The 12,119-nt window shown below is 38.0% G+C and overlaps 1 protein-coding gene across 1 annotated transcript in view; it reads right to left on the reverse strand.

The window, feature by feature from the left end:
• Positions 1-12,119, reverse strand: part of TNIK (TRAF2 and NCK interacting kinase) — a 288,393-nt gene that overhangs the window by 33,657 nt on the left and 242,617 nt on the right. Inside the window, 3 exon segments of the mRNA XM_012640167.1 lie at positions 3,381-3,565; positions 4,567-4,575; positions 10,266-10,363. Of these exon segments, the coding sequence (XP_012495621.1) occupies positions 3,381-3,565; positions 4,567-4,575; positions 10,266-10,363 (292 nt within the window).

Here is a 12,119-nt window from a genome sequence, read left to right on the forward strand (position 1 = left end):
AAAAAAAAAAAGAAAGAAGGGGGGAAAACAATCACTTCACAGTGGAGAACCTTGACAGGTGATCAAGGTGAACACTAACAGTCTAAATCATGTTGAAAGTATCTACCCTTGACATACTGTGATAAAAATGTCATGTTACCTCTGTGATCCTCTTCCAAAACCCCTTAACCCTAGTCTAATCATGAGAATAACATCAGATAAATTCCAACGGAGTGGTGTTTTACAATATATCCCATCGGTACTCCTCAAAACTGCCAAGTTCATCAAAAACAAAGAAAGTCTGAGAAACTGTCATAGCCAAGAGGAGTCTAAGGAGACATGACAACGAGATGTAATGTTGTATCCTAGATGAGATCCTGGAGGAGAAAAAGGACATTGGGGTAACAACTAAGGAAACCTGAATAAACTATGGATTTTTAGTTAATAATGACGTATCAGTACTGCTTCATGACTTATAACGTATACACTACACTATGCATGATGTAAGATGCCAATGAAAGAGGAAACTGTGTGGGGACGGAGTGGTGGGGGTAATACAATAATAGGGAACTATCTGCCCAATTTTTCTGTAAATCTAAAATTATTCTAAAAAATAAAGTGTATTAATATTAAAAGAATGGGGAAAAAGGCAATCATTAAAAACCCACTAGGGCTAAAACAACACCATGTTATAGTTAAAGTAATCCTTTGTTCTAAAAATTATTTTTCCAATATAGAGGGTGGGCAGGAAAAATTAGTTGTTCAAAATCCTATAAAGACTGTAAAAAGCAACAAAGCAAAACAAAACTCTCCACGTTAGCAGGAAAACTATAAGAAATTTACTGTAATTATGCTGCAGGTTTAGAATAATAATTTCCTCTAATTGCATTTGCCAAAGTGTTCCTGGAATATTGATTTATTCAATTCAATATGCATTCACTGAGTACCTCCTGTTAGTTGAAAGGCCCCTGGTTTGGCACTGGGTGTGGATATAAAAGCTGAGCAAGACATGGTTTCTAGAACTAAAGAAAAACATAACAAATACTCAAATACAAGGCAGGACGTAAGTGAGAATGAAGGGCAGAGGGAGGGGTCATTCCAGGGAGGGGCACAATACTGGAAAGGGACAAGGCCTTTGCAGAGCTGATCAGAAGGTCGTTTGGTTGGAGCACATGTGCTAGGGGCAATCAGGGGCCCCAGGGATGTACAGGGTTGTAGGAACTAGGGATAGAGCATGACCAGAGTCACCCTTCTGTGACATTATTCAGGCCAGAACTCAAACAATTTTTACAGAAAATTTGGATTCAGTTAAAAGGCTGCACTTAAGGACCTGCAAGGCCACATATAGTCTTATGGCTGCAAGTTCCTCACCCCTGGAAACGCTTCAAAGTCAGGACTTGCAATTTCAATTCAGTCCAGTTAAATGTAAATCAAAGTCACTGAAGATCCACTCTGTTCCAAACACCATGCAATGTGTTAAGAGTAAGAGAGATGAGCAAGACAAAATCCTCACCCTCAGGGATCTCACAGCCCAGAGAGGGAGACAAACACATAATAAATAATACTGACTCAAGGCACTACATGAAAATGCAGAAGTACACACAAGATACAGTGGCTGCAAAGAAGAGGGGACAGGCTTTATCCGAACGGGCTGGGCTGTGAGCAGGTGGCTTCTGAAGGAACAGGAGAGTGTCAGACAGCAGACAGAAGCACAACATAGTCTACTCAGGGAATTTTAGAAAGGTGGGTGTTTCTGCAGTGGGAGAGAAGTCCCAGATTTGCCTTCAGAGGTAGGTGGGTGACCACCATTTAATAGCCTTGCAAAATACGATAGGTGGGCTTAAAAACCAAATGCTAATTAATATTTCTTCCCAAATGGTCTTTAGTTGCTCCTCCAAATATTTATATTAGCCTGCAGTTTTCCATGTGTGATTTTGTCTCTTTCTAACTAGAATATAAACTTTTGGAAGGCAGAACCCAAGTATGAACTTTTCAAATCCCTCAAAACTCTCAGTATCATGTCTAACACATAGTGGGAGTTTTAGCAATCTTTTAATTTCATAATCGACTCTCATCCTGATAGCTGTATGCTCAGTGCTTAAAAGGAATTCAAAACATCTGTTAGAAGAATTAAGCAATGTTGAGTCAAGACAAAAACCGAAAAGGCCAGCATGTTTCGCAGAAAAGTTCCAAATTAGTGGTTTTCCCTCTAGAACAATTTTATTTGCTGTTAAAAAAGCAATTTAATACAATTTGTTTCAAAATGTCATATTTTAGCATATTAACGGTTGTCAATAACTGGGTAATCAACAGCCAAATAACAAGTATGGATTTTCAGCTATGATAATTGGATTTGCCTCTCAGAATTGCTTGTATTTAATGATGGTTAATCAATGAATAACATGCCCTGCAGACTGGCCAACCCTGTCTCTCCAATCCATGCTGAACAGAACAATAATTTATGGCTTTAAATGGCATCTTCTCTATATAGAGTGAGTGTGGTCTGATGGTCAATACTAGAAGCTGAGTCATAGAAATGGAGGTGACTGAAGAGTGAAGTTGGAAAAGTTAGCATCACATTCCTATTAAGGTTATAGCAAATCAGGGCAATGGCTCCGTGTGTTTATTTGGGGAAGGAATTGGGGAAGCAATATGGGATGGGGACAAGTTCTTTCACAGGATCCACTCCAACGAGAAAAAAGAAGTAAAGGCTACAACTACTAAGGCAAATACAGGTAGATATAAATATACATACAAATGTACAAAAAAGGTTGCAAAGAGTTTGACAGACAGTATGTGGCAAAGACGCAGACCACAGAAAAATGGATCAGGTAAAAGAGTCAATGAAGGGGATGAAGTAGAAAATCATAATGGGGTATATTTAAGTCAAACACTTGGAAGTTTGTCTGCAAGATTATCTGACTCTTGATTCTTTTGCTGGGATGCTAATCCATGCTGCTATACGCATGTCTCCTTATTTATTGGTAGTAGTGGTGGTACTGCAATGTATGCTTCATGTTAATTTTAATTCCTAAATGTCATTGCCCACGATTTCTCTCTTTCAGTTCTATGGGGAAAGGCATGTGTCAACAGTTTGGTTGTCAAAATTGTTTGTCCTGGAGATGAAAAGAACCAAGAAAGTCACCAAAAGGGCAGTCAATCCAATGGCAACGGCTAGGTAAAGTGACTGCAGTCCTTTTAGAAATGCTACATATTCTCAGTGATTGTGTCTATGGGAAGAGATAATTATAAAACTATGCCCTAATAAAATTCAAATCCCTAAAGTCAATTTATCTTGCCAGAGGTCCATATATAATCTTATATTTAATTCATATTTCTTGTCCTTTTGTTTTGGAAACCTAGTTCCCTCCTGGTCTACATTTAAAAAGTAGTCCTCTTACATCAGTCTGGGTATGTCACTGACAGCCACTGTCCCGTCATGGGTCTCACTCTCTCCATCTTCTTCCTCTTCTTCACTGCTCTCAGACTCCTCACTGGAAGAGGAGTAATCAGTCACCTTCTTCAGTGGGCGGTTTGTTTCTTCAATCCGGAGTTCTCTTAATTCTTTGGCTAATGCTGTCAGATCCTACAAAATAAAAGTTTGTTCAGCGTATAAATGGTAGATATGATCAAAGCTATATCTCTCAGCAAGTCAGTGCTCCAGCTTAAGCAACAAGAAAAAAAGCTCTCTATATAACTGTGACAAACGTAGTTACTGCATGGAACTAAGAAAACAATGTTTGTAGCATGTAGAAAAGCTAGAAGAGATGAAATCAATTTAAACTTTGTTCAAAACCAATAGCTAGACTGAGACTGTTCAGTTCTGAATATATACGTGGATATATGTATATGTGTATATATGTGTATGTTTATACACATATATACAAACACTGGGCTCTCATTTTATTTTAGAAAGGTGAAGGTGGTCACCCTCAGAGTTAATGGGAAAGTATACAGGATTAGAAATTGTTCCCCAGTATTCTGGGACTCCTGCCCAAGCCACAGTGATGGCTTTTCCGCTTTCTGATTGCTACTGCACCAAAATCTAGCATCAGTCATAGAACAGAGCAATTCCCAAGGTTCCAGCTAGTACAATGACTCATTGGTGTGTCATCATTCCCTGGAGAGCAGAGGCACCACATCAAATCATGGCCCACCCCAAAGCCTAGTGCCACTGAAATTTATAGCCACAGAGCTGAGTAAATCAAGAGGAAAAAAAAAAAGGAGTTCTCTTCCAGAATAATAGGTGTTTCATTTTCCTTTGTTTTAAATTCTAGCCACCTGGCAGAAACCCTGGCAAAGAACACAGAAAAGAATGTACAAACACCAAAAGGAAGAGATCATTTTTCAGTTTTCCATGAGTATGATGAAATCTTTAGCCTTATGGATGTGATGATGTGGTATCTAATCACCAGGCATACTGCAGGCAGTGTGCTGAGTATCTGACTACCTTTTATTTTACATGCTTTCAGAGCAATGCAGAGGAAGCAGTTCTGCAAAAGCATGGCCACTCTAATTTGCATGGGTTAAACTGCCCATGGCACACAGCATGCAAATGAGGAAAAAGCAATTTGACATCAGTCTTACCATTTCTCCCTACATAAGTGACCCATGTGGGAATCAGAGCATTCAGTGAGAGACAGGGGATTAGGGAGAAAAAAACTCATTGAAAAATACTGAATCCCACAGTTATCTTATGGCCATATTCTCTCTTTATTTTAATCCAGAAAGGTATTTATCCAATTCACTTGATGTAGAATTAGAGCAATCTGAGTAATCTAAATGACTCTTGATAATCTGTCCTAATTGGTTAGAAGAAAAGCTGTGATAAATGTGTTAAGTTACAATTATAATCATATTTTGAGAAGACGACAAACTGTCATGTTTCTCTACTGCCACCTATATGTCAGGTATTACTATTTTAGTTAAGACTAGAAGAGGAAACACTTCAGGTACGTTATTTGTTCTAGAAATTTAAGAAGTTCAAGGTGTTATCAAGGGGAAAGCAATAATGACTTTTAAATTTGTTCTGAAGTTACTTGAATAGAAGCCCTTGAAAAAAGAAGTTTCTGAAAATTCAAACTGTGCATTATGTGTACAAACACGCTTGCTAGGGTTTTTACACACATGCACACTTGCGCACGCCTCAATCTCAGTGGATGTATCCCCCTATCCGTGCAAGTAAAAGCAGAATTGCATTAAAAAGGCTCAACTGTGTTTAAATATACTGTGTACTATAAGAAAGAGGAAAACTACAACACAAAATTTTATGCAAATTTATTTCTGGTTTCTTTGGCAATGGGCCAAAATAGGAAAAACTAATATCTGGATTTCAGTTTTTTACTTATTTCCTCTTGACAATTGTCAATGTTTATCAAATGAAGAAGAAAGTGAAGGGTATGCTATACTTAAGGACATTGGGAAAATATATCTCCATATTTGTTAAGGCTATTAAAGGAAAAGGACATTATAATCCTCTAAACCAGTAAAATAATAACCAATTAGATAAATTTATTTTGTATTTTGATGTCTATATGTTAGGATGATGTTAAGTTTCATCAAAAAATATAACTAGTATTTAAAATGTTTTTGTCATTAAAAATAACATTTTATGCAATTTAAAGAGAGAATATGGTTTGAAAAAGTTTATTTATATCGCCAATAATTCTGTGAGTAAAATATAATATGATTAGCTATGATTTATTTAAATTAATGATACATTTTCCCCAGGGCTTGATTTCATTATCTCTTACACTTCAAAAGAAGACAAAATAAATTTTTTAAAATCAAAATTATTTAGAAATAGTTAACTAGTCCACAGGCTATTGATTTAAAGAAAATTTCACTTGTTATTAATAAAATGACCTAAATTTTTCCAAGCACTGTATTTAGAAACACTTTAAAGTTCTGACCTGCTTTGTAATTTTGCTTTTAATTACAATTTTTTTGCTTCTGTATTTTTAAAAAGCTGTATTTCCTGAAACATTAGAAATCATTGAAAATTTCTTTTAAGTTTAATTGGTTACAGCTTGAAGGGTGAGACATATATGAAAATCCCAAGGTAACAATAATGAGTAATTCCAAAGTAATACCCCCAAAGAAAATGAGTCTTCCATTGCCAATAGCCTATGTGTTTAGCTGAAGTTTTGTTTCTTATCCATCCACCATGGAAAAATTTACAATAGCAAAGTTATAGGAAATAGACATGATCTAAAATTGACATCATCAGGTTCAGATCCATTTTCATACATTTTATTCTCTGACAATACCAATTTTCTCCATATAATGAGTCTTTGTAGTAATTTATTGCTTGGCTGTCTCAAGCCTGGAGCTAAAAAGTATTTAAAAAAGGAAATGAAAATTCTATTTAGCATGAAGAAATGTGAAAACGTGTAACTAAAAAAATAATACGGCAAAATGGTATAAGATTTTTCTATTATGGAGTAAATGTGAAGATAGTTAGAAGGCTCTTACCCACAGGCTTCTTTGATGTAACACTTTTGAGAATCAACTTGATGTAATTTTTCATTCAGCAAAGCTTGTTTAATCTGACAATTATGCAGATCTTGCCTAAAAAGGTGCCTTCTAGGTCTCTTTTTAGAAACATTAGAATTTATTCAAATTTTAGTACAATTTTTTGAACTATTATTTTGTTAAAAAATTTTAAGCTGGATTTTTCTTTATATATTAAAATTGTTTATTTCCTTTTTAGGAAATCTAAAGATACGACCTTAGGCAAGTCACTTAATGTCAGTGTCCTCACCTGAGGAATAAAGGGGTTGGACCACTGATTTTTACTAAACATTAGAAATCATTGAAAATTTCTTTTAAGTTTAATTGGTTACAGCTTGAACCAATTGGAGCACATCCAATCTATGGATGTGCTCTGGAATTTTTCAGATTCCTACATACACACTAATGAATAAATACTGGTAAAGCCAGGGTTTGCTTGTGCATATAATCTTCACACTGCAATTAAATAATATGTAATTATTCAATATGGCCTTTATTTTCAAATTAAATGATTACACACTATTCTACAGAATCTCATATTCTGTTAGAAAGTAATGCCACATTAATGAACACTCCTCCAGATTGATTTGTGTGAAAAATTAAACCATTTAATTAGCCATAACAAGCAACAAGTTTTCGAAAAGAATTTTAGGACTTTTCATGTCAATCTCGCTTATCTAAGTGGCAAAACAGTCACTGAGAGGGACGCTACATCAAAACCTACGAATGGAGAAGGGGAAAAGGCTTAGTTCAAGGTTTCTCAACTGTGGCGCTACTGACATTCTGGGCCAGATAATTCTTTCTTGTGGGGAGTTCCCTTGTGTATTTGTGGGATGTTCAGCAGCACCCCTCCGCTTTATCGGCAAGTAGCACTGCCTCCCACCCCAAAGTTGTGACAACCAAAACTGTCTCCAGACTTTGCCAAATGTCTCCTAAGGGAAAGGGAGTGCAGGAATCATCCCCGGTTGAGAACCCAGTAATCCTGTATTCTTCCAGAGGCAGGGAACCAGAATCACTTGCAGGGCTTTCTCCAAGCACACATGGCCCTAGAGATTATGGTGTGCAGCTGACATTCCCTCAATTATTTATAATTCCTTATACCTCTGTTGCCCTCTCTCATCTCTGTCCAGTGTGGTGCAGTACGCTACAATAAATAAAGCAATTTTTAAAAGTCTAAAATACTCTGGTTAACCAGATGAAACCCATGAGTGCCCTGCCCTGCAGGACAGCCCCATTCAAGCCAATTTATGGACTCATGAAATCAATTCCTCCCGAGTTGGGTATGTGCACACACACACACACACACACAACCATTCTATTGGCAACCACAGCACCAGAACATCATTCTCTTTCTTTACCTGTTCTGGGAGAAAACTGGTAAAAGTTGTGATAATCGCCGTCCTCCTCGCTGCTATGAGGGAAAGGGGCAAGCAAGGCCATGGCACCGAGCAATGAAAACCATTCCCCTCTTCCTTTCCTGTAAACGCCATCCACACGCTGCAGACATGCAGAGGCTCGTTCTTCTTATAAGCCAGACTCCTTCAACTATGGTAATAACTTTCTAAGTCACTCTGAATGGGGAGGCTCATTGGTGAAGACTAGATGCGTAGGAACATGCTTCTCCCACCTGCCAAAACAGCTCCATGCCTCTGGCCCAAACCCTAACAGCCAAGGCAAGACAAACTCTTGGCTTTCTGTAGCACTTCATACTTCATAAAATGCTTTTGCACAAATCACTTCAAGGGACCCTCAACAATCCTGTCAGTGAGGCATGGAAGGTGTTTTCATCCCCATTCTACAGTTGAGGAAACTCTGGCCCAGAGAGGTTGGGACTAGTCCCAGCCAGTCATGTACTGGGGGAGCCAAGACTTGAATGCAGCTTGCTGATCCCAAAGCCAGTGCTTTTCCCATACAATTTCACAAAAATGGTGCTCAGCAGAGCCACAGCCTTAAAGCCATAACGGTAGTCTTTAGATTCCATGCACTTAGTACTCTTTGCAAGGCCTGGCTCTTAAACAAAGTCTACTGTGCTGTATTCATGCAGGTCTGACAAATAGCAGAAGGGCAGTCATCCTTCTTAGCAAACTACCATTGGCAAAGCTATATATTTTTCTAATGGAAAAATGTCTCCCTAGATAAGGAAATAAAGTCACTTAACTTGTCAGGATTCATTAACTAAGGCTGATGTTGCTGCTGATGCTGTTGTTAATGTCCCACAAAATTAATGTAACAATACTTGGTAACTCCTTGTTCACAAATCACACACTATAAATTTGGAGTCCCCTAGAATGATGTCTTTTCTTTCTTAGAAAAACCACTGAGAGCTAAGGCTGGCAAGTACAAGTTTGCTCCTGGAAGATACTGGAAGGAGAAACTGCCATTAATAGAGCACTATACCTGTCATTAGCCTGACTGGAACATTGGAAAAGTGACATTCTAACTTAGAAGGAAGGTCTCTGAAGCTTTATAGGGGTAGGTCTGAGGGTCTTAAAGCTGCTTTCGTTGAAGGGGCTCTCCCCTCAGCGGATCACTGCAAATGAGTGGACTTTAAATCTGTGACCCCATTGGGCCCCTTTCTGAATGTCAGCATCAGGAAATAAGTTTAATATTTACATTTTGTGAAAGCATGACCAAAAGAAAAGGTAATACTAACCTCATCTATAGCTTTCTTATAGCTCTGAGATGAGAGGAACCCAGTCCAGAAGAATCCACAGAAGAAGGCAAAGCCAGAAGAAAGCAGCAGGTTAGACACAAAATTGGAATCGTTAGTACAGAACTGGTAACTACATAAGGGCAAAGGCAACTTCAACTCAGAATGATGCAAATTCCTTCATGATCACTCGCAGGATGCTTCCTGACTTTCACATATGAAAGAGAGAGTAAAGCTTCACATTCATTTTGGAGAAAAGATTCCCAGATAATTTAAATATAGTACACTTATTTATTGGGATAGTAACTCATCCCAAATTAATTTTCAACTTTCAAATTTCAGCCTCCATGCTCTAATTTCTTTCCGTAAGGCTACTTGGGGGTTTGTCATGTTACAGCAATGAAGTTGGATTTCAAGTTGTCAGGGCCGAGTTGGACCATGCTTATCAAGTTTTGGACCAGAAAATACAGGCCGAGAGATATGAAGAGCAGCAGAAAAACTGTAATATTAATTCATATGGAAAGTAATACGGGGAAAGAGTAGAATAGACAAGGGAAATGCATAGAAAGTGCCCACGTGTCCTTAACTGCTAGTTTCAACATCTTTTTGCCAAAGTCGCTGAGTAGAAATTCTGGAATGATATGAGTTATTTTTCTTCCTGTTTTATCTCTAAAGGAGTGCTAATGATCAGCAAAATATCCAAAGGCAGAGGACAGCAATCCAAGATCTGTTCAGTTCTTTCCTAATCAGGTATGACTTTCTTCTGGATGTTTCCGGCATCCATTACTTTTTATTAATCTCAACAATTTTTTTTTATTTTTTTTTAATTTATTATTCCAGGGTTTTGTGAGGGTACAAACATTGTAGTTACACTTTATGTCTTTGCCTCACCCAAATGCGGATTAAAGGCATGCCCTTCCCTCCCTTTAGTGCTCCCCATGTCCTTTAGTTGTAGATTTGCCCCCCCATCCCCCTAATCCCTAGAGAGTATTTCTGCCATGTGATCAACCTATAATCTCAACAATTTTTGTTCATAATCATCAGTGTATCCCCAACCACTTTATCCCGTGGGTTCTCTGGTAAATAAAAAGAGTTCGAAAGTCTTAGAGAGAAAAGCACTCACAGCTGGTCGACTAGGCCGGGTAATGTCCCTGGATTCTTCTGGCTTCACCTTGGCAGGCTCATGGGGGAGCACAGGTGATCCTTCCGACTTACTGTTGGCTACAGGAAAAAGCAGAGGGCCAAGGAAGAGATGACCATGAGAAAGGGCTGGCTCCAGTTCTGCATGAGTCATCCGTGATGAGTCATCCCTTCAGGATGATTCAGTGGCCACATCATTCACTTAGATAAATCCTTGAGCACATCCATGGAAAAATAATAAAAGTTCAGGAAAACACATTTAAGCTTGTAACCCGGAAGACACTGGTAATAATAAGACAAACTGTGGCAAGCACCACTACCATCACCACCTACTGAGCACTTATGACCTGTCAGGCATAATGCCAATTGCTTTCTATGTCAATTACCTCATTAATCCTTGCTCCAACCCAGTGGTGTGGCGATATTTTACTATTTTATAGTTGGACACAGACTTAGAAAGATGACACAGCTGGCCTGAGGTCATGCTGAATTTATGGACAGAGCTGGGACTCTGTCTGATTTCTGAAAGTCCTATTCTTAATCACTGTGCGAAATCAGCTTCTACGTTAAGGTGTTATGCTTGGCTTCTTCCTTTACCCTTTACCCATCAGGGTAGGTTATTCCGATGGAGTTTCGTGAGGAAAAAAGGGATAGCTATTTTATGTGGCCAAATGGTTTTTAGGTGGGGGTAGGAGTGGTCTGTGCTTTTTAAGGACAGAAGAACAGGGTGAAGACAGGAGGGAAGGTGTTGCTGTCAGTGTTGCCCTTGAAAAGAGGTGCAGAGCACAGGTGGGGCGTAGGGAGGCTCCCTAGTGCTGTGAGTGAATAGCATCTCTCCAGCCTGTGAGCCCACAGGTAGAGAAGAGGCGATCTACAGCAGGGGCGATTGTGTTTTGTTTTGTTTTGTTTTAAAGTGGTCTTTCCTGTGCAGGGATGTACCAAGGATATAAGATCTTTCATAACCCAGAAAAACTAGGGGATGAAGGAAAGACTATAAGAATTAAGCCCAAGCCAGATCAGAGAATTAAAATTGTGTGTATAAATTTGGTTTTCTTTAATATTAGCTCTAATATGAAATTACTTACAAATAGTAAAAAAGGAAGGGATGGCAGTTTTCTAAATTAAGAAAATTTATATTTGGATCAAGGCAACAAAGATGTACAGGGGGTAGCTCTGGGATGTGCCACTGGTCAGAAGAATGCATATGAGGCAGCCATAGGCCAGTCCCTATCCCAATCCAGAGACGTGAACATCACGTTAGACATCAATCTTTTCAAAACGGACATACAGTGATTTTACTTATTAAAAATCTTAAGAAGATATTAGGCAGTAAACTGTGGGGTTGTGTGTAATAAAGAGGCTAAGAAAGAAAGGAGAACTGGTGTTTTTAATTTAATTTATAAGTAATTTATATGTACATTAATATTTATCAAATTGCACTTTAAAAAGTACTGGTCTTTATCACTTGGAAGCAAAATTATCTTCTGAAGAAATTGATTCAGAAAGAATGAATTTTGATCAGCTAGAAACAACGTATTATTATGTATCGTTATCTGGACAATAATAATCTTTTTCGCAGGGTTCTCCATTAATGAAAACTAAACAGTGATGAATTATTTGAATTAAATGTTTAGAGAGGCTAATTTTTACCTGTCTAATAGGAATAGCCAACTTTTTTTTACGTAAAAGATTTTACTTTTTTCAAGTGTATTTATTCTATATTAGTATTTACTGAATTTCGTTTTGAGAAATACCTAGCATTCTTCAGAATACTTAAAGAAATTGTTGGCACAATGTGAACAGGACGTTTGGGGGTACATGAAACTCCAAACACAGG

This window comes from Propithecus coquereli, unplaced genomic scaffold, assembly GCF_000956105.1.
Source record: "Propithecus coquereli isolate 6110/MARCELLA unplaced genomic scaffold, Pcoq_1.0 Scaffold15, whole genome shotgun sequence".
Taxonomy (NCBI): domain Eukaryota; kingdom Metazoa; phylum Chordata; class Mammalia; order Primates; family Indriidae; genus Propithecus; species Propithecus coquereli.